The sequence below is a fragment of the Plasmodium coatneyi genome, chromosome 9 (assembly GCF_001680005.1).
Source record: "Plasmodium coatneyi strain Hackeri chromosome 9, complete sequence".
NCBI classification, from domain to species: Eukaryota; Apicomplexa; class Aconoidasida; order Haemosporida; family Plasmodiidae; genus Plasmodium; species Plasmodium coatneyi.
The window spans coordinates 1,710,329-1,732,179 of record NC_033564.1 but is presented as its reverse complement, the minus strand read 5'-3'; the positions used below and the strand labels follow the sequence as shown (position 1 = coordinate 1,732,179).

General features: G+C 38.5%; 1 protein-coding gene across 1 annotated transcript in view; it reads left to right on the top strand.

The window, feature by feature from the left end:
* The window catches only part of PCOAH_00026750 (SICA antigen), a gene marked incomplete at both ends in the record, with an annotated part of 28,710 nt that extends 9,558 nt beyond the window's left edge, over positions 1 to 19,152 (top strand). The window contains 20 exons of the mRNA XM_020059480.1: positions 1,598 to 2,429; positions 3,021 to 3,070; positions 3,491 to 4,139; positions 4,314 to 4,378; positions 4,521 to 5,348; positions 5,484 to 6,833; positions 7,228 to 7,705; positions 8,193 to 8,513; positions 10,234 to 10,304; positions 10,438 to 11,184; positions 11,319 to 12,231; positions 13,583 to 13,846; positions 14,320 to 14,423; positions 14,599 to 15,177; positions 15,259 to 15,529; positions 15,833 to 15,939; positions 16,091 to 16,777; positions 16,909 to 17,902; positions 18,049 to 18,494; positions 18,679 to 19,152. Of these exons, the coding sequence (XP_019914753.1) occupies positions 1,598 to 2,429; positions 3,021 to 3,070; positions 3,491 to 4,139; positions 4,314 to 4,378; positions 4,521 to 5,348; positions 5,484 to 6,833; positions 7,228 to 7,705; positions 8,193 to 8,513; positions 10,234 to 10,304; positions 10,438 to 11,184; positions 11,319 to 12,231; positions 13,583 to 13,846; positions 14,320 to 14,423; positions 14,599 to 15,177; positions 15,259 to 15,529; positions 15,833 to 15,939; positions 16,091 to 16,777; positions 16,909 to 17,902; positions 18,049 to 18,494; positions 18,679 to 19,152 (10,230 nt within the window). The remainder of the gene's footprint in view (positions 1 to 1,597; positions 2,430 to 3,020; positions 3,071 to 3,490; positions 4,140 to 4,313; positions 4,379 to 4,520; positions 5,349 to 5,483; positions 6,834 to 7,227; positions 7,706 to 8,192; positions 8,514 to 10,233; positions 10,305 to 10,437; positions 11,185 to 11,318; positions 12,232 to 13,582; positions 13,847 to 14,319; positions 14,424 to 14,598; positions 15,178 to 15,258; positions 15,530 to 15,832; positions 15,940 to 16,090; positions 16,778 to 16,908; positions 17,903 to 18,048; positions 18,495 to 18,678) is intronic.
* Positions 19,153 to 21,851: the final 2,699 nt, after the last annotated feature.

Genomic DNA, 21,851 nt, shown 5'->3' with positions numbered 1-21,851 from the left:
TTAGGGTGCAGGGTTCGGGGTTTAGGCTTCAGGATTCAGGGTTTAGGCTTCAGGTTTTTCGGGTTTATGTTTTATGTTTTAGGGATTCAGAGTTTCGGGTTAAGGGTTTAATATATAGGGTTTAGGGTTTATGTTTTAGGGATTTAGGGTTTAGCGTTTAGCGTTTTAGCGTTTTCAAATTAGATGAATTTTTGCGAGCAACTCTTTAACTATAAATCCATTTGTACTAAGGGTAAGCCTGAAAACCGTTAATCCTAAAACGTGAGCCTTAAACCCTATGCACTAAAACGCTAAACCAGAAATCCTTAATCGTAATCAGTGAACCCTAAATCTTGATGAGTAACCGCTAAACCCTGAACCGTGAAGCCTGAACTCTCAAATTTAGACCCTGATTCCTAAAGCCTAATCCCTGAGCCTTAAGCGCTAAACCCTTAACCCTAAGGCCTGGGTGCTAAAGCGTAAATTCTGAATCCTTAAACCTAAAAAGTAAAACCTAAAACCTAAATGCTGAACCCTAAAGCTTGAAGCGTAAAATTGAGGCCCCTCATGTCTAAGCACTAAGCCTGGTCCTACCTTCCCTTAACCCGGATCGCGGCTTCCCTGAACCTGTTTTCCTTTTTCCTTTTTTTAAGGAATACAGTGTAAAAGGTTGAGACGTTTCTTCTCTCTTTTTTTTTTTCTTTGAGAAAAATGGAATGTATAAGAATGAAGAGGGGAGTGTTTGTGTTTTTTGGGAAAAGAAGAGGGAAAAAGGAGGGGAAAAAAAAAAATGTCATTAGCACTTCTTCTTCTTGTTTTAGTAGAGGGCAGCGTATAAAAAAGTGAAGGAAAGGAGGGTTGGTGTTATTCTTCTTTTTTTTTTTTCTTTAAGTATATAAATAAAAAAAAAGAAAATAAATGTAGGGGTAGTTAAAATAGAAATGTAATGGAACAGGTATAAAGGATATATATGGCATGTGTGCGTGCATCAGGGCACGTTAGTTGCATGTGAATAACCTTTTCTCCTCTTCTGTTTAAGGACTGTAGCACATTGATAAGGTGGTAGTGGTTTCGTTTCTACTTTTTTTTTTTTTTAGGGGAAATAATATAAATAGGATAGTGCAAATGCGATTCTTAAATTCTTCTTTTTTTTGATGTAGGTATAAATAAATAATAAATGGGAATAGTAGTAATAAGGATAAAAATATAAATAGCAAGGAGGAATTAAGAGTTTAATGGATGAATGTGCGGGGAAATAGTAATAGAAAATTTTTAGGTGGAAGTATTCTTCAATATGTGTGAAGAATATAAGGGTACTATAGGGGTGGGAGTAATATGATAATGAATATTAAGAAAGAAAAATATAGCAGAATGTAAAAAGTACTAATGTAACAGGAGGAATAAATTAACATGGCTGCACGCTTTGCAACATTATTATGGAAATGGGCTGAAGCAAGAGGAATAAATACGGAAGCAGGATATGTAATATTTACTATTGAACATAAAAGTACCTTCAAAGAATGGAGATTATAGCATGTACATTCTAGTATATGAAAGAAATAGGTGAAAATAGGATATACATATGTAAGGGTGTTATATATGTTCCCTCCATGTGCAGGCAAAAATATGGGACGATATAGGAGAAATGTTCAAAGAATTGGTGAACGACCTGAATAATTTCGACGAGCCCCCAGAAGTTGTAAGCGTATGTGCTAATGTGAAACCTAGGGACGGACAAATGCTTGGTCAGGCCAAGAACGTATGTAAGATATTATTGAAAGTAGTATACTGGATGAATGGAATAGGTAAATGGGCAAAAAAAAGGAATGATCCGCCAGAGGAGGAAGAAATGAGGAAATATTTCAGGTGTATAGTAGGAAATGGTGCTATGGTAGAAATCCTTAGGAAGAAGTGCGATGTGAGAGATATTATGGAAATTGTTGAAGGAACTAAAGAAGGAATGGTAACTTCATTTAAAATGGAGGATATCCATACGAAGTGCAATTGGGTTGAATTTAAAGATATGAAGTTCGGTGGGAAGTTTATTGGGACAACATTAGAAGAGTGGATGGAAAAACAAAGGAATTCAGCAACTGTATTAAGTACAAGAATAAGTTGGCGCTTGTGCAGTGCAGGAAAGAAGGAACAGAAAACAGTGAACGAGGGGACAGAGCAAAATAAAAAGATTATTCAACTATTAAAAGAAAATAAGGCTGAAGATTTACAGAAGACAGTTGATCCTAAGAAAGGTTGGTCAAAGGAAGAAATGGAAAGTATTATGCAAGGAATAGCAGATGGCAGTATAACCAAGGATGAAGATTTAGAACAAATAATAAGGAACGCAGAATCGTGCCCTAAAGATAAAAAGAAAGCAGATTGCATAAGGGAGAAGATTGAAGCATTAAAGTCCTCTAAACAATCACTATCTCACACCTCCCCCACTGGAACAGGTTATACAAAGAAATAACCCGAGAAGGAGAAAGACAAGTTGAACGGGGAACGAGGAAGGAGAAGGAACAGTTACCAACGCATTCTTTCATCATCATCTTCCTTCCACCCTACCACCACCCTAACAATCTTCCTTCCACCCTACCACCACCCTAACAATCTTCCTTCCACCCTACCACCACCCTAACAATCTTCCTTCCACCCTACCACCACCCTAACAATCTTCCTTCCACCCTACCACCACCCTAACAATCTTCCTTCCACCCTACCACCACCCTAACAATCTTCCTTCCACCCTACCACCACCCTAACAATCTTCCTTCCACCCTACCACCACCCTAACAATCTTCCTTCCACCCTACCACCACCCTAACAATCTTCCTTCCACCCTACCACCACCCTAACAATCTTCCTTCCACCCTACCACCACCCTAACAATCTTCCTTCCACCCTACCACCACCCTAACAATCTTCCTTCCACCCTACCACCACCCTAACAATCTTCCTTCCACCTATCACCAACCCTAAGAACCCACCTACGATCACCCTAACAACCTTCCTTCATCGCATACCTTCTACCTGCATTCCTTCAGGCCCCTCGTCATTGGACAATGAAATGGACAACTTCTTTCAGAAAAAATGGGTAAATGCCATATGATTTCTAATTTTTAAAAGGGGGGAAAAAAAGGGGAGGAGACAAACAGGAAATTGTACATTTTCTACATGCAATTTAAATGAAACATGAATTCCTCTCCATGTCAAAAGTGCTGCTAGGTCGCTTGAAGGAACCTTGTTAGGGTGATGGTAGGTGGATTGTTAGGGTGTTAGAATGAAGATTGTTCGGGACATTAGAAGGAAGGTTGTTAGGGGTGGTAGAATGGAGGTTGTTAGGGTCGTGGTTGGTGGAAGGAAGGTTGCTGGGGTCGTTGGTGTTTGGTAGGAGGAAGGTGGTAGGTGGGTTGTTAGGGGTAGTAGGGTGGAAGGCAGGTTGTTAGGGGTGGTGGTGAAGCATAAGTATATATAGGAATAAATATGTACACATGTGTTTCCTTCCTATTTTTAGAATGCAAATAACGAGCAGGTGTATAGTTTATTTGAGGAATTCAACAGGCCATTAAATGACGACGATGAGAAGGATGGTTTCACATCTGTTTGCGACCAAATCGTAGAAAATGAGGGCGTCGACGGGAATACCTTACCTAGTTGCTTCTGTAAAATTCTTATGAGGAATTTAGGGAAAATAACAAAGAAGGATAGTACCTACACCCATAATGGAATAACGAGGAGGGTGGACGCTATGAAGCCGAAGGCTCCATGTCATCTATTAAACTTATGGCTAGTTCTATATGGGTCAAAGTATAATGTAACTGAGGAGAATGTTAAATATGCATTCAAAGCAATAAATAATATAAACGAGAACTTTGTCCAAAATAAATATGAGAATTGTATATATACAGGGGAATTTGCAGTGAACGAAAAGGAGGATGGTACTACTTTCGGGAATATTAATAAATGGTTCATGAATGAGAGCATTAAAAACAAAATGTGGGAAATAAGTGAAGGGAATGCGTGCAAGAGAAAAGACGCGGAGGATGACCAGAATCGTAAGGTTCCAAAGGAAAAAATGGAAGAAATTAGTCACAGATTGAAGGATAAAGCTAATGAAGTTACCCGAGAAATGAGGAAAGTACAGGACATACTTCTAAAACTAAGTAAGAAGAAAACTATAACGCGATATTTCGTCCTCTATCATCTTCCTTTTCTCCATTTCTCATTATTTGTTGTTTCCATCTGTCCTCTACAACATTTGTATTGCTCCTACGTAGCTATATATACACACATACTGCTTGCGAAAACACAGCTGTTTCATTATTTTGGTTCCATAGAGAACGAGGAGTGTAATAATAAGAGCCATAAAGAAAAAATGGAAGAAATATTCCAAACACGCTGGGTAAGGGAAGCATATATTTCTTTCTTCTTCCTTTATACCAAGGAAGCACTATGCTAATGATATAGACTTATAGTGTATAGGAATATATGGAGGGAATGAATGTAGAAACATAGACGTACATATATATTGTTCTTACTTACAGAAAACAGGAAAAAATGAAGTTATGGACTTATTCAGAATATTTTCTGAAGAAGTGAAGGATGATGGAAGTGGTGACAATACATGCAGCGTGAACTATGCCATCTGTGATGGATTCGTCGACGGATATGGCATCTTCCAGGGGGAAGTGGACAAAAATTTCTGCAAGGTTCTTATAAGGAATCTTAGTATTGTAACTATGGGCGACGAAGGAGAGAAATGCTATGGTCCACGAATGAGCAAGTATCCGGGGAAAGTTAGCAGTAGGGCTAAGTGTGAAATTTTTAACCTATGGTTATCCTTTTACGGGGGGGAACACTGTATGCGTTTAGCTGATGTTATTTATGCTTTCATCGCTATGGAAGAATTAGGGTCTTCCATGTCACCGGATGAATATTCTGAGTGTATATATAAAAGACGCTTTAGAACCTTCGAAGGATGTGAGGATGATGGTCTATACAGTGTATACAAGTGGCTTATGAATGATGAAATTAAGGGGAAAATGGGAAAAATAGAGAGAAATTACTCATGTTCCAAGGAAAATTGGAGAACTGCAGACATACAGAAAAGAATGCAGGAACGGTTGCAGAATATGCAACAACAAAGACAAAGCACGTTGAAGAATATTGTACAGGAGGCAGACCAGGAGGATGCATCTATTCAGGAAGTGAAGAAAAGAATTGCAGAGGAGACTGTGAAGCCACCGTCCACCTCTGGACCAAAGAAGAAGATACCCCTTAGGACGAAAGAAACAGTAACGAAGAAATTCAATGAATTAAAGAAACAGTGGTATAAGGAGAAGAATAAAGATGAAATGAAACAGGAGGATCGAGTATGAAAAGAATATTGCAGAACTGTATCGCATGTCTTATAATCATGGAATATGCTTCCCCACACATATAAGTATCATATAAGGAATAGGGATTAACAAATTTCATATGGAACAATTTTTTACCTTCCTCTGTAGGATGCATTAGAGAAGGAAATTACCAGGATAGTGAATACTTTCCATAAGGAAATGGATAAATATGATGAGGGCGAGTGGACGAACGAGTGTAATGTACCTTCTAAGGGCGCAGGACCGTGTGAGAAACAGAACACAGAGTGGTGTAAGTTCATTTTAGGTAATGCACGAAGAATTGAGGAAATGAAAAAGGAAGGTAAAAATGAAACTGAGGCGGATAGGAAGATGAAAGAATTTTTAAGGTGTGAAGTACTGAAGACATGGGTACACTTCTATACGAAGTTCAGTAAGGAAGGACTGAAAACTGTGGAGCAAGCTCATAAAAAAATGGATGAACTGTGCGAAAAGAACGATACAATGGAAGAATGTAGTAAATGTAGATATGATCTATTCGGTGATCTGAACGTAAATGGAAAAAGTGTATATGGGCTAATTATAGAAGAAATGAAGAAGCAGGGGAGTACGCTAGGAAAAATGTACAAAGGAATTGGGGACGAATCATGTAGTAAAGCAAGGAAGGATAGCGAAGGGGCGCAGGATGTTCAGGAAATAGTAAACAAAATTGAAAAGGAGAGTGAAAAATTGTTGGGTGAAAGTAAGGCACCAGAGCTGAAAGTAGAGAAGTCTGAAGTTAAAAAAACGGACGCCCCTCAACCTGTACCAAAGAAATCACAGGAGCAAGCAGAATCTAAGATTGGGAACAAACAGGAAGTGACAGAATTACCTCCTATGAATGAACTAACTGAGGAAATGCTTGATAAAATCCTTCCTTTGGAGGATCACCCTTCAAAGCATAATTCCTCTGACGGTGATATTTACGAACGTGGAGGCACTTGGACTACCACAGGTAAAGCTGCAGACACGACTATGGTTGATGCTACCCCTATTAACACTTTAGGTACACATACAGGTTTGGGTCCTAATGTAGGTGAAACGGGTACTGGTAAAACGGACGACCCATCACCCCCTGATCCTCCAGAGGAACTTCCGGGAAAAGAGGAACGAGTCCTTTATATTTATGAAGATATTAATGACTCGCGGGACGCATTCGGTGGAGGTGTCCCAGCTGGTGGTCCAGCCGCTCCCCCCGCAGCAACTGAGACCCAAACAACACAACCTGCTCCTACTGAAGCACAACACCCTTCTGCAGATGGTGTTCAACAACCTGCTCCTGGTGGAGGTGCTTCAGGAGGTGGTACAGCTAGTGCTCATTCAGGGAACGCTGGCGGAGCCAACGCTTCCGTTCTTCCGATTACTGACGAGATGGTCAACCATTTTGACCTCCTTATCCCATACCTTCCTACCATTCCCGTCTTCATTGGTGTTTCTGCTATGACCTATCTCCTTTGGAAGGTAAGTAAAAGAAGTTTAAAGGAAAAAAAAAAAAAAAAAAAGAAACAACGAAAAAGGGGGAAAAAATATATAAGAAAAGAAAAAAAAGAATTAAAAGAATAAAAGAAGAATAATAATAAGAAAAAAAAAAAAAAAAAGAAGGAAGCAAGAAGGAGGAAAAAGAAAAAATTATTTTTAGAAGAAAAGAAAAGAGAAAAAAACAAAAAAAATTAAGGTGAATGCATGAGTGAGTAAAGGTTTATGTAGGATTTCGCATTTTAGGGTGCGCGTGTAAGAGATTTGACACTTGGGTTTGAAGTAGTAATTACTGTTGCGTGTGATCAAACATTTCGCACCCCTACTAAAGAAACATTTTCTTTCCCTTTTTTTTTTTTTTTTTTTTTTTTTTGTTCAGTACTTTGGTAAGCTTGGTAAGGGAAGAAAGCGTTATCCAAGAGCTACTAAAATCCGTGGTCCACATCCCTTAGAACAGCAGATTGTTGACCATGCGGATCAAGATGTTCCAGAAGGATATACCTTAGTAAAGGAACGCAAACCTCGTTCTACTCCTAAAAAAAGGAGGAAGAAACGAGGTGCTCGTCGTCGTCGTAGTGCGCGTCGCCGCATGATTATGGATATTCATTTAGAAGTCTTAAACGAATGTCAAAGAGAAGATCTGCATTCGACGAAGGAAGACTTTCTTGAAATATTGGTTCAAGAATTTATGGTAAATGAGTTCATAAAAGGAGAAAATGTTTCTGATGCTGATGTTCCTAAGGAACGCGATCCATGTTCAGATTCCGAGTTTAGGCTGGAAGAATTTTTTCCTAAGGAAGTTGCCCCTAAGGAACGGGTTCCATGTTCAGATTCCGGGTTTAGGGAGGAAACACTTTGTTCCTAATGAACAACTTACTATTGTTGATGTTCCTAAGGAACAGGTTCCAAGTTCAGATTGTGTGTTTAGCGAGGATAACTTTGTTCCTAAGGAAGATGTTCCTAAGGTAGAGATTCCATGTTCCGGTTTAGGGTTTAGGGTTTCAGGGTTTAGGGTTTAGTGTTCAGTGATTAGGGTTTAGTTATTAGGGTTCAGTGTTTAGGGATTAGGGATTAGGGTTCAGTGTTTAGATTTTCAGGATTTAGGTTTTAGGATTTCAGGGTTCAGCGTTTAGTGTTTATGGTTCAGGGTTCAGGTTTCAGGGTTTTAGGGTTTAGGGAGGAACACATTATTCCTCTGGAAAATGTTCCTAAGGAAGATGCTTCTAAGGAAGGTGTTCGTAGGGAACAGATTCCATGTTTAGGTTTTAGGGTTAGCGTTTTGGTAGAATGTGTTTATAACGAAGATGTTTGTATGGTTGATGTTCCTATAGAACAGGTTCCAAGGTCAGATATCCGGTTTAGAGAGGAAGACCTTGTTCCTAAGGAAGATATTCCTAAGGAACAGGTCCAAAGATCAGATGCCGGGTTTAGGGAGGAAAACTTTGTTCCTAAGGAACAGTTTCCACGCCCAGATTCCGGGCTTCGGGAAGAAGACTCTTTTCCTAATGAACGAACTCAAATTTCAGATTCCGGTTTTAGGGAAGAACACTCTTTTCCTAAGGAACACATTCAATGTTCAAGTTCCGGGTTTAGGCTTGATGTTCTTAAGGAATATGTTCCTACAGAAGTTGTTCCTGAGGAACAGAATCAATGTTCAAGTTCCGGGTTTAGGGTTTCGAGAGGAAGACTTTGTTTCTAAGGAACGTGCTCCTTAGGAACACATCCCTCAAACACTTCTACCATGGAAACATGTTCCCTAGAAGCAACGCGATCTTCCCTAAACCCTAAACAGAAAGCGCTAAGTCCTAAACCGTGAAACCTAAACTCTCAAACATAAACTCTGAATTCTAAACCCTAAACCCTTAACACTAATCCCTGAACCCTAAACCCTGAACCCAAACCCTAATCCGTAAACTTTCAACTACAAAACGCTAAACCCTTAATCCTCAACCTCGAACCTTAAAATCTGAACCTACACTCTGAACACTAAACCCTGAAAACTAAACCCTAAACCCTAAAGCCGAAATCCCGTTCCTATACCCTGAACGCTAAACCCTAAAACCTGAACCATGAACCCTAAACCCTGAACATTCCCTTTCTTATTTTTTTTTAAAAGAATGCATAAAAAATTTGGAAGGATAATTTTTTTGTCTTGTTAGATGAACGGAAGGAGTGTATGGGAAGGGGAGTTTCGTTCTCTTTTTTTGAGGAGGATGCAAGGAAGAATACATAGGTAGATTGTATGGGTGATGAAAAACGGAAGGTTGCTCGCTTTGAGGAAAAAGGAAAGGTGGATAGTTCCTTCCTGCCTTTTTTTCATTTTTTGAAAAGAATGTACCTGCATGTGAGGAAAGGAAGGATGATTTCTTTCATTCTTTTTTTTTTAAAAAAATTAAAGGGAAGGAAGTTAAGAAAAAAAAGAAAAAAAGGGAAAATTAAAAGAAGAAGAAGGAGAATGAATTAATATGAAATATGAATTGAGAGAAAAGGAATAAAAGGTGGGTATTTCCTGTTCTTCTTTTCGATAGAAGAATGTATAGTGTATGTAAGGAAGGGAGTGAAAAGAGAAGAGAAAAAGGGTGGAAAGAAAAGAAGAAAGTTTTAAGTGAAAAATAAGAGAAGTGAGTAATTCTTTCTTCTTTTTTTTAAAGTGGAAATATGGAAAAGAAAAAACAGAAGAAGAAAGGTAAGAAGCAGTGGAAGTTGCTTAATTCCTTTCCTTCTCTTTTTTCTTCTCATTAAGGTAATATATGTATGGTAATAAATATGGAAGGGTGCAAATTTTTTCCTGACAAATTTATTCTATGTAAATTCGTTCTTTAATAAAAGAGAAAGGAAAAAAGGAAAAACGGGAAAATAAGGTGGTAAGATGGATGGATTCAACTTTCTTCTAGTTTCCTGTAAACAATTTTTTTTTCCTTCCGTGAACAATTTGTTCTTCAAGATTAATTTATAACAAAATCATCTGAAAGGTATCTTCCCACGGAGGAAGTTGTATTAAGCTTAAGTGCAAATCTTGTATTAGGAACAGAATAAAAAAATGAAAAAAAAGAAAATAATGTAACGGAAGTAATGTATCAAAATATATGCACTATAATGTTGGTTTTAAAGAATGAATAAAAAAAGGAGCCCAAAAAAGCAGCAAAAGAGTGAAGGAAAAAGGAAAAAAGGAAAAAAAGGAACGACAAAAGTAGTGAAAAAAATGAATGAAAAAGTGAAAAATTCCGCACATATACTACTTCCTGGAAATGAGCAAGTCAGTCACTTGTAGAATGATAATATGGATGTAGTAAGTGTGTTATGTATAATATTTAATAGAATAATATTTTCACTTAATGAATAACTCCGGGGAAAATGGGTAATGTAAAAATGGAACCAGACGCAGAATTTGACGAATTAAGGAAGAAATGGTTGAAGGAAGAAGGGTTTAGTGATAGTAGCAGGAAGGCGGGAGAGGTATAATAGTATAATATAGGCTGTATGTACAGTGTGGATGTGTCCCCGTACCAGGTGATGTTATCTATTTGTATGAAGAGTGGTATATGATATGCAAAGGATGTATATGTAAACCTATTATTTTCATTTATAGACACAACTATACCTGAGAATAATGCAATGGGTGAATGCATTTGTTCAAGAAATGAATGAGGACGATAGTGATGAAGTTACTGACGGAATATGCCAAACAATGAAGGAGGAAAGGCAGAAGATAAATACGGACAACGAGAAAGAAGTGTGCACCTTCCTTGTTAAGAATTTGCTAAAAATAAGAGGAAATGGAGTCAAAAAATGTGGAAACGGAACTGCTAATGAGCTAATTGAGGATTATGTGTATTGTACAATAATGAACTTATGGGCAGCCACGTATTTATCTAAACATTGCAATAAGAAGGAGGTTATACATACTATATTTGATGAAATGAAGAGTACGAGCGCAGAACTTAAGGGGCAAGGTAAATGTAAAGTATGCGAATATAAAGAGTTGAAGCGTATGAAAATAGTGGATGATCAGCTCAATCTGCTGCAAAATATTCTTGGACTTATGAATACGAATCCGAACGTTATGGACTTAATAGGGGAAAATCAAACACCGAAGGATAAATGTCAGGAGAAGGATGATCCTCTAATCAAATTAGGTCTCCAACATAATGGTGGTGCTATGACTACAAGTGCAGAAAAAACAGAAAACGGTCAACATCAAGCAGCAGAACAGCATCCAAGTGCAGCAGCAACACCGCAACCAAAAATAATGACCACGCAACAGTTTAAGTTCATGAGCCAATTATTGGAAAGATGGATAAGGGCAGGGAAAGTGGGAGATTTGGACAACTTCGGGGTAAATGAACTCTTTAAATATAAAGAAAACGTAAAATAATAATATAAAAATAACATAATAAAAAAGGATTTGTAGTAAAGTTTAAATAGGAAAAAAAAATATATATGTGTACTTATGTTAATGCACTCTTATAGACAAAAATATGGGGAGAGTTGGAGGCACACTCCCGAGATATGATGTATAATATAGAGGTGGATGGAGCGGAGGATGAAGAAATGTGTTCCAAGTTGGGGAATAAGAAGGACATGGAATATGAGTTATGTAAAATTCTAGCAAGAATATTTCTTTGGATGGATGGATTAAAGAAAAAATATGAGGCCGGAAAGGTCGAATGGGAAAAAAGTGAAGAGAAGGACATAACACAGAATGAAAAGGACCTACACTCTTATTATAGATGTCTTATAGGTAAAGTAACTATGGTAAAAATGTTAGGGAAGCATTGTAAATTAAAGGAAGTTGCTGCATTCGTTCATAGTAAGGTGCAGGATATAAGGAGAAGTGAGGGTCTTAACGGTGGGAATCAATTCTGTAAGGATGTGGATTTCGGAAGTTTAAAATTGGGGAACAGGTTAATGTGGGATCCAATTAAGAAGGGAATAGATGATTTTCATATTCCAGACCCACAGGGTGTTGGGTTACCGAAAGTAGAAAAAGGAGAGAGCAAATTGCACAAAATAAGTGAGAAGGGACAAGAGAAGAGCATTTGCCCAGCGGAAGGGGAATTGGACTCAGCAATCTTAGAACAATTAGAAATAAAAGTCACCACCGCAGGACAGGACAATGAAGACCTGTCCCTAGAGGAAGATAATGAAACGGGGGGGAATAATGAGTTGGAGCATGTATTAAATAAAGCGAAGGAGAAAGTGAAGGAAGGAGGGGTCGATAAGGTTATAGTAGAATTATTGAAGGAAATAAATAGAATATGGGACGAAAAATTTCGGAAGGCTCAAGAGAGTCTAGCCAGGAACGACCTTACTGCAACAGGCCAGAGTGATAATCTTCCAAAAATACAACAACCAGAAGAATCTGCCGGATCATCGAAACAAGGTAAGGAACAACTTCTGAAGGAATAAAGGTGCATCTTGAGGAAAGGGTACACCCTTAATTAAGGTGCACCAAATACGATACATTTTAAAGGAAAAAAAAAAGAAAAACAAAAAATTGTTTTTAGAAGAAAAAAAAGAAAAAAAGAAAAAAGAAAATTATTTTTAGAAGAAAAAAAGAAAAAAAAGAAAAAAAGAAAAAAAGAAAAAAGAAAATTATTTTTAGAAGAAAAAAAGAAAAAAAAAAAAAAAAAAAAAAAAGGTGAATGAATCAGTAGGGGGGGATGTGGCATTTCGTATTTAAGATGTGTGTAGGATTTCCCATTTAGGGGTGTAGAATTCCGCGTTTTGGGGTCCGCGTTTCAGGGTGTAAGGACAACAATGTGGCCTCCTACTTTAGCCACCGCAGGCGGGTGCTACACCCGAAGGGTGTATAAAAAAAAAAAAAAAGTGTGAATGAATGAGTAAAGGAGTATATGGTTTCACACTTGGGGTATATGTGGGATTTCGCATTTTAGGGGTGTATGTGTGTAGGATTTCGCAATTTAGAGGTGTGTGTAGGATTTCACACTTAAGGTTAAGGGTTCATGGTATAAGAACAACAATATGGCCTGGTATTTAGCTGCTTTGGTGGGGAAGCAATGTAGAAGGACGAAAGAGAAAGAAAAAAGAAATGACGAAAGAGAAAGAAAAAAGAAAGGACGAAAGAGAAAGAAAAAAGAAAGGACGAACGAGAAAGAAAAAAAAAGGACGAACGAGAAAGAAAAAAAAAGGACGAACGAGAAAGAAAAAAAAGGACGAAAGAAAAGGAAAGAAAAAAGGACGAATGAAAAGGAAAGAAAGAAAAGAAGGAAGGAAGGTTTCAGGGTTTAGGGTTTAGGGTTTAAGGTTTAGAGTTTAGGGTTCAGGGTTTAGGGTTCAGGGTTCAGGGTTTAGGATTCAGGGTTCAGGGTTTAGGATTCAGGATTTAGGTTTCAGGGTTGAGGTTTCAAGGTTTAGGGTTTAGGGTTTAGGGTTCAGGGTTTAGGTTTCAGAGTATAGGGTTCATGGTTTAGGGTTAACGTTTTAGGGGTAGAGTAATTTGGATTTCGGGTTTAGGGTTGAGAGTGTATGGGTGTAGGAATTCGGATTTCTGGTTTAGTTTTCAGGCTTTGCGTTATAGGTATAGGATTTGGGGTATGGGGTTCAAGGGTTTGTTGGTATAGGAATAGGATTTCGGGTTTGGGGTTCAAATTTTATGGGGTGTTGTTTAAAAGAGAAGTGTTTGTTAGGGAAGGCTCCTCGGAGACAGTCCAACCTGAAACTGGGTGAAGCTGAATAGGGGGTGATCTGGTCAAGGGGTCCAACCGGACAAGGGATCCAACCGGACAAGGGATGCAACTGGACAAGGGATCCCCTGGACAAGGGGTCCAAGAGGACAAGGGGTTCAACCGGAGAAGGGGAGGAAGGAAACCGGACAAGAGTGGAAGGAAACCGGACAAGGGGTAAAACAGGACAAGGGGCAACCGGGCAGGCGGAGAAGGAAGCTCACAAGGGGGGAAAGATCCGGACAGGGGTGATGAAATGGACAAACAGTGAACTGGACAAGGGGGTGAACCAGGCAAGGGGAAACCCTCTAAGTGCACCGTGGAAAGCGTGCATACAAGAAATAAGAAAAAAAAGGGAAAAAAAAAGAGAAAAAGGAAAAGGAAATGGAATAGGAGAAAGGGTGTAGTACCACCATCATCACCCACACTGATCGCTACCCAATCACCACCCTTAACCACATTCCTTTCGTTCTTTCCTTCTTTTTTTTTTTTTTGTTCCATCTTTTTCTTTTGCCCCTTTTTCTTCTTCCTTCCTTTTAAGGGAGTGGAAAAGAAGAAAAAAGGAGGGAAAAGAAAAAGAAGGAACAAAAAAAAAAAAGAAGGAAAGGACGAAAGAGAAAGAAAGGAATAAAGGAAAGGGATAAAAAAGAAATGGGAAAAGGAAAGATAGAAAAGAGAAGGAGAATGGAAAAGGAAGAAAAAGAAAAAAGAAAAGGGGGAATGTAGAAGAAGAGAAGGAATCTAGCGCTGCTCATTCATGTCTTTATTTTGTTTTCCTCTTATAGGTAAGGAATGTAAGGATGTGGATGACTTATGTCAAAGAGCAAATTGTGTAGCACATAATTGGTTTAATGACAGAATAACGTCAGGCGGAGAGAGGCGGGACTGGGTAAGTGAGAAACAATATTTTGTCCATTGTAATTAATCGCACAACTGGAAAGAAGAGTATTGTCCATAGAGCAGTGAGGGGTGAAATTACTACGATAGGCCTCTTCTGTATACATTAATATCATATATATATCATGTTCTCCTTTTTTCCTTCCTGCTTCCTTTTCTTTGTGCAGTGTACTTTCTGGAATAGTGACGTCAAGAATAAATTGAATGATCTGTCTACGGCTATGACCCATCCAGATACAGGAGACGGAGATATATGCAAAAACATAGTGCAGGGGAAAGCAGATGGTACATCAAATAAGGAAGCAAACAGAAAAGCTTGTGAATACATTGTTAAAGGTTTAAAGCACATATATAAGATTAAGGAATCTGGGGGGTGGACGAAAAAAGAGGATGACATAAAAAAGAAGAACACCCAACAATTTGGTCGAACTATGGCATGCATTGCATTGAATATATATGCAGATAAACTGCAGGAGCAGGCTAAGGATAACAAATGTGACGTACAGAAAGGCATAAGTCATGCCTTCAGTGAAAGTGCAAAAATTAAGGTGAACACACCTCCATGTAGCACTGAGGGTAATGATTGTTTTGAATGTAAAAGGGAAGCTAAGTTTAGCAATTGCACACTAGACGTGGAGGAAGAACTGTTTGATAAAGATAAAAGTGAGAAGTGTGGAATGGGCGAAGAAAGTAACAGAACCCAGATAGGAACCAAAGTGGAAAAAATGCTTAAGGCGGATACCAAAGTAAAAAGAACTTGGAACAGTATATGTAAGCGAAATATTTTTTTCTCCAACCTATCATACCACTGAACCGGACAAAATAAGAATAAGAACGGAAGAGGAAACCGGACAAAGGGGAAATGGACAAGGTGGAAGGAACCGGACAAGGGGAAGGATCCGAACAAGGGGAAGGATCCGAACAACCAGGGTCCAACCGGACAAGGGGGAACTCAACAAGGAGAATTCTGGGGGGTATACTGGACAAGGGAAAGGAATCCGGACAAGGGAGGAAGGAACCCGAAATGGGGTGAACCGAACAAGGGGGGAAGGAAAGACCGGAGAAGGGGGAGACTGGAAAACGTGGAGACTGGAAAAAGTGGAGACTGGAAAAGGGGTCCAACCCGACAAGGGTGTCCAACGGGACAAGGCGGTGAACTGAACAGGGAGTGAACTGGACAAGTGGTCCAAGCAGACAAGGGGGGAAGAAAACACAAAAAGGGAGAAAGGAAAGCGGATAAGGGGAAAGGAAACCGGAACAAGGGGAAAGGGAACCGGACAAGGGGGGAAGGAAACCGGACATACAATAATTTTCAAAACCATTTCTATACTATTCCATTATCATGCGTAAGACAATTCATTTCCTCCTTTCGTTTCTTCCCTTTCTCTTTTCCTTCCATAGGCAGAGATTGCACCAAGGATTGTAAAACCTTATGTGATCGTGTGCAGTGCATAGCACATAATTGGTTTGAAGACAGAATAGATAACAAAGAGGAAAAGAAGACCTGGGTAAGAGAAACAATACTGTCTACTGCACTTTGGGTCATTGTAATAAATAGTATCTCTTATATACAATAAATAAAGGAGAAGCGACTATGAATCTTATGCATGTCTATAAAGTTCACCTTTATCTTCCTTCTTCTTTCTCTCTCCTGTATAGTGTACATTTTGGAATCCGGATGCCAGAAGTAGACTGAATGAACTATCTGGAGGAATAATAAAGGAGCGCGGAAACATGAATTCACTGTGCCAAACCGCTGATGGAAAGAACACTACATGGGGTGAAACAGAAAAAGAGGCCTGCACGCTTATTACTGCAGGTTTAAAGTACATTTATCAACTTCAAGAGAATACGAAAGTGCCAAACAAGAAGAAAGCAAGGAATAATAGACTAACAGAGCAAACCATGGGTTGTCTATTCCTAAACGCCTATGCAGACAAATTAATACAGGAACTTAAACGCCCCTGTTATATTACAGAAAAAGAAATAAAGGATATGTTTGAAAAAGGGAATAAGCAGATTGATAAATGGTGTACGGAAGGAAGAGGTAACTGTGTTAAGTGTGATAGGGATGCAACTTATGGAAAGTGTAAATTGGATGTGGAGGATGACCTACAGAAACCAGATAGTAATTGCTATAAGGACAATGATACTATAGAAAAAAAAGTGCAGGAAGTGTTCACGGAGGGGGAAAAAGACAAAAAAAATAGACCGGACATAAAGAAAGCTCTGGATGCTCTAACTACTATAAATGATATAAATAAGAACTTATGTGGTCGTCTAAAGTGTGTAACAACGAAATGGTTCCCCAGTAGGGATCGTGATATAAACGATCCGGATCAGTGGGTAAATTAAAGGGTTCTCCACTTTTGCCCTGTGCAATTCCATTTGTAGTATATACTGCATATATTAGCAGGGGAGGTAACCATCTATTTTACGAGCTTACTAATTATAAATATATATTTCTTTCCTCATAGACTGGGAGGGGTGGATATTGGGGCGATTTCGAGAACAGATTGAAGGAACTGTCTCAAGCTATGACCAATGGGAGCACAGCGGACGACCATGATCTATGCAAAGACATTGGGCAAGGAGGAAAGAAGGATACACAGCATGAAGAAGCAAATAGAAAAGCTTGTGAATATATTGTGAAAGGGTTAAAACATATATATAAAATTCCAAAGGGGAAACCCCAGCTTCCGCAGAATGCTGAAGATAACCAAATATTCGAGCTAACTATGTCTTGTGTCTTATTAAATGCATACGCAGATAAAATAAAGGATAAGTGTAAAGAAGCAGAGTCGGGCATACAACATGCCTTTAAGAAGAATGCAGATATTAAGAAAGAAACTCCATGCCAAAGTGATCTTAATTGTTTTGAATGTATAAGACAACCCAAATTCGATTGTGAAGTAGGCGACGACAAAAATAAAAGTAAAGTGAAGGAAAAATTGGAAGGGCTCTTCAAGCAGACGAATGGCAAAAAAACAGAGGAAATGGAGAAAGTTCTGACTGCTATTGATAATATATGTCCCGAGGTTACCAAACCTGAAGGGACGGATGCTGGAGTGGCCAGGATTGCAGAACCCCCCGCACATATACCAGCAGCTCCACAGGGGGGCAATCAAGCTACAGATACAGGAAAAACGGAAAGTGCAAGAAGTGATGGTAAGAGTACGGATTCCTATGAGGATGTTCCCGATTATATTCTTAATGGTGATGCGGACGGCGCTACAATTAGTAGTATGGGCGATCCCAATGATGATCTGGATCCTAAATACCTGAACGGTAAATGGTCTGTAACAGATAAAGGTGCAAACACCACTGTTCTTAATGCTGCCCCTACTGTTATTTCAGGTCCAGGTCCTTCAGCTACTACTCCTGCAGATTCCCAAACTCCAAGCACAGGAACAGACACCCAAACTCCTTCAGGTTCCGCTGCCGGTACCAGTACTAATTCAACTTCTGCAGGTAAAAACACTAACAATGAAAATAAAGGAAAAAAGGGAAGGGTGTACATAAAAAAAAAAAAAGAAAAAAAAAAGAAGGAAATAATTAAAAAAGAAATAAGAAAGAAGGATAAATTTAGCCACCCATTTTTCTTACTTCTTTATTAGGTTCTTCGGGGCCCGGCAGTACTGGAACATGGAATCCAGGTCCTTCCGGTTCCGGTAGTTCTACTGTTAATCAAAACACTGGTAGTCCAAGAACAGGTTCTACTGGTCCCCCTGGTGTAGGTGATCAAGGTATTCCAGATGCTATTCCTGGTGGTATCCCAGTAGTACCAGGTGCAGGGGTTCCCGGAGGTGTTAGTCCTTCCCCTGGTCCTGTTCCTGGTCATGAGCAAGGACAGAGTCCTAGTCCGGGTACGAGCTTAGGAGGAAGTGGTACTATTCAGAGTCCAAGAACATCAGGAGTTGGGTCAAGAGGTAAAACTGCTCAAAAAACACCGGAGGCTGTCCCAGTTGTTAACAGAATAGATCCTTCCGACCTCCTTACCCCATACCTTCCTACAATTCCCGTTCTAATTGGTACTTCTGTCATAAGTTATCTCCTTTGGAAGGTAAGAAAAAACAAACTTCCCTCCTCCTTAGACCCCTTTCCACCCTACCACACTCCTTCCTTTCTTTCCTTTCTAGCCATAAATGTGTACATTTCACAATTTATTTAAAAGTAATACTTGTTGTTCTTAAAAACAATACTCACCCCCACCTCTTAAAAAAAATTTTCCTCTTTTTTTTTTGCAGTATTTTGCCTTGCCTGGTAAAAGAAGACGTTACAGAAGAGCTCATGGAGTACGTGGTCCTCCTTCCTTACAAGAAAAATCCCTTGAACATATGAAGCAGGATGGTCCACATGAATATACCTTAGTAAAAGAACGCAGACAAACAAGATCTGCACCCAAAGAAGGAAGAACGAAGAGCCCCCAAAAAACTGCTGCTCGTCGTCGTGGTGTCGGTCGCCGCACCATTATTGATATTCATTTAGAAGTCTTAAACGAATGTCAAAGGGAAAACCTGCATTCGACGAAGGAAGACTTCTTTGAAATTTTGATTCAAGAATTTATGGGAAGCAATTTTTTTGAGGATGAAAATGTTCCTAAGGGAGATGTTCCTATGTTTGATGTTTCTAAGGAACGGGTTGCAAGTTCAGATTCCGGGTTTAGGGAAGAAGACATTGTTCCTAAGGAAGGTGTTCCAAAAGAAGTGGTTCCAAGTTGAAATTCCGGATTTAGGGAGGAAGACTTTGTTCCTAATGAGGAGGTTTCTAAGGAACAGGTTCCAAGTTCAGATTTGGAGTTTAGGGAAGAAGACTTCGTTCTTAAGGAAAATGTTTTAAATTCAGATTCCGGGTTTAGGGAAGAAGACTCTGTTCCTAAGGAAAATGTCCCTACGAAATATGTTCCTATGGAATATGTTCCTAAGGAATAGGTTCCTAAGGAACAGGATCAAAGTTCAGATTTAGGGTTTAGGTTGTAGTAAATATTTTATTTCTATTCAAAGCGATAGGATAGTATTTACATATGAATAAAATTTTAATTATGGAGTAGAACGCTGTGAGCCACCCCAATATTAGAAAGTGGGGTAATGTAAAAAGTATTCATATAAGAAATAACTTATGTAGAAAGAATGGACGCAGAACATATTACATTGATTTGTTCAATGAATACACACATCTCTCTGGAATTTTTTTTTCATTGAGGTTGCTAACAAATGGGGAAAGGGACGAATTTAAGAAATAAGGTGTGCCTTTTTTTTTGTTTCATCTTTTCACATGGCTTATGCTTATGCAATTTTTTCAGCATGTATATATGCGAAACCGCGTAAAAAATTTTTTTTTGTTATATGGTTCCTTTTTCTTTTCTTTTTTTTTTTTTTTGTGTTGTATTAAATTGTTTAAGTTAATGCGTAATGAATATAAGCCGGGTAAAAAAAAAAATTTTCCACTCCATTTGGACTTGTTGGGAATTTTTTTTCACTGAAGATCTAAGATGTTCATTATATTTTTTTTTTTTTTTTTTTTGTTATAGGTTTCTTTATGTTCGTAATTTTTTTTATCTTAATAATTTTTTTCGTCTTTTAAAATCCATGAATATTTTCTTCAGAAGATCAGTACTTTTCTCATTTTTCCGCCCCCCGTTTGGTGTATTTCTTCCCCTCATGCAGAGTTATTCATACATGCAAATGAAGGAAAAAAAAAAAAAAAAAAAAAAAGGGAAAAGAGAATGTATGCAAAGAAGAAAGAGATAGAGGAAAAAGAAAAAACTAACATTAGAAGAAAAGAAGAAGAATTTTTTTTTGAAAAGAAAAAAAAAAAATAAAAGAAAATTAAGGTGAATGAATGTGTATGGGGGTGTGTAGGATTTCGCATTTTAGGGGTGTATGTGTGTAGGATTTCTCATTTTAGGGGTGTATGTGTGTAGGATTTCTCATTTTAGGGGTGTATGTGTGTAGGATTTCGCATTTAGGGTTTTGTGTAGGATTTCGCATTTAGGGTTTTGTGTAGGATTTCGCATTTAGGGTTTTGTGTAGGATTTCGCATTTAGGGGTGTATGTAGGATTTCGCATTTAGGGGTGTATGTAGGATTTCGCATTTAGGGGTGTATGTAGGATTTCGCATTTAGGGGTGTATGTAGGATTTCGCATTTAGGGGTGTATGTAGTATTTCGCATTTAGGTGTATGTAGAATTTTTGCTTATGGTGTAAGGTTTATCAGTTATGATTTTGGTTCCCAGGGCATAAGATGAACAATGTGGCCTGATGTTTATTTGTTTAGATGTGTGTGCAGCGGATAGGGTACACGCAAAGAATGAAGGAAAAAGAAAGAAAAAAAAAGAAAAGGAAGGGAAAAAAGGGAAAAAAAGAATGCGAGAGGGGCGTACATGGGTCACTTGCACACGCGAATATAATTAACGAACCTATAATTATGGAATTTACCGTGCGCGATGCTCACGTAAATTTGCTCGCTAACCCCATTTGGTATGCACCGCTTTTTAATGATCTGTAATTCACTTCCACGATTGGCTGATGCGGGTAGGGTGGTAAAGCGGTTGAAAAATTGGGAAAACGCTTCAGTGGGGAAGGAAAAAAAGAAGAATACACACCTCTGGCATAGCTTAACTCGCAAAAACTTCAGCCTGAAAGGGGTTGCGTGTTGTGCCCCTGTTCACACGTATATAGTTCAGTTCACCAGCAGTGAACTATTATGAATAATTAGCTTAGACTGAGTTCCTGGTCTGCGCATAATATTATATACACACGGTATTGAAATGTACTTTACACTTATTTACAACAGTTGCAGCTGGAATATGTAACATACGTAAATATGGTATATACTTCTTTTGCGCAAATGTTGCCATTTCCTAAATTTCTTCTCTTTTTCCTTAAGGTGCTCTCCTCCTTATTTTATGCATACAAATGAACTTGAAATATGAACCATTTATTAAAGCTACCTGAATAATATGGTAAAAGAAGGAAGTTGTTAGCGCCCCATTCAGGAGTGAAACATAAGAACAAGTTATACAAAGGGGGGCTTTTACTCTTTTTACAAAATAACAGGAGCAATGGTTCTACTGCGCCCATTTATTCCATCTTATAAGACTTAAATTGTGCCATTCCGCTTTATTTTTTTTTTCCCCCTTGGGGGGTGGGGAGGCATTGCTTATATATAAAAATTTCGCCATTATTTATTACACATATAACAGCAGAAAAACTGTGAAGGGGACCCTTCTTCATATTTATTTTCATTCATATCCATAAGTTTTGATTTCTGGATGGCATAGGTGTTGTGTAATGAGGACAAAAAATGTAAAAACGTAGTTAGCGCGCGCACGCACCCACACAGAGTGTGTGATCAATTTTCATATTTCCACGGTGGTAATGAACATTTATGAGCCGCCAAAATGGAAAAACAATATTAG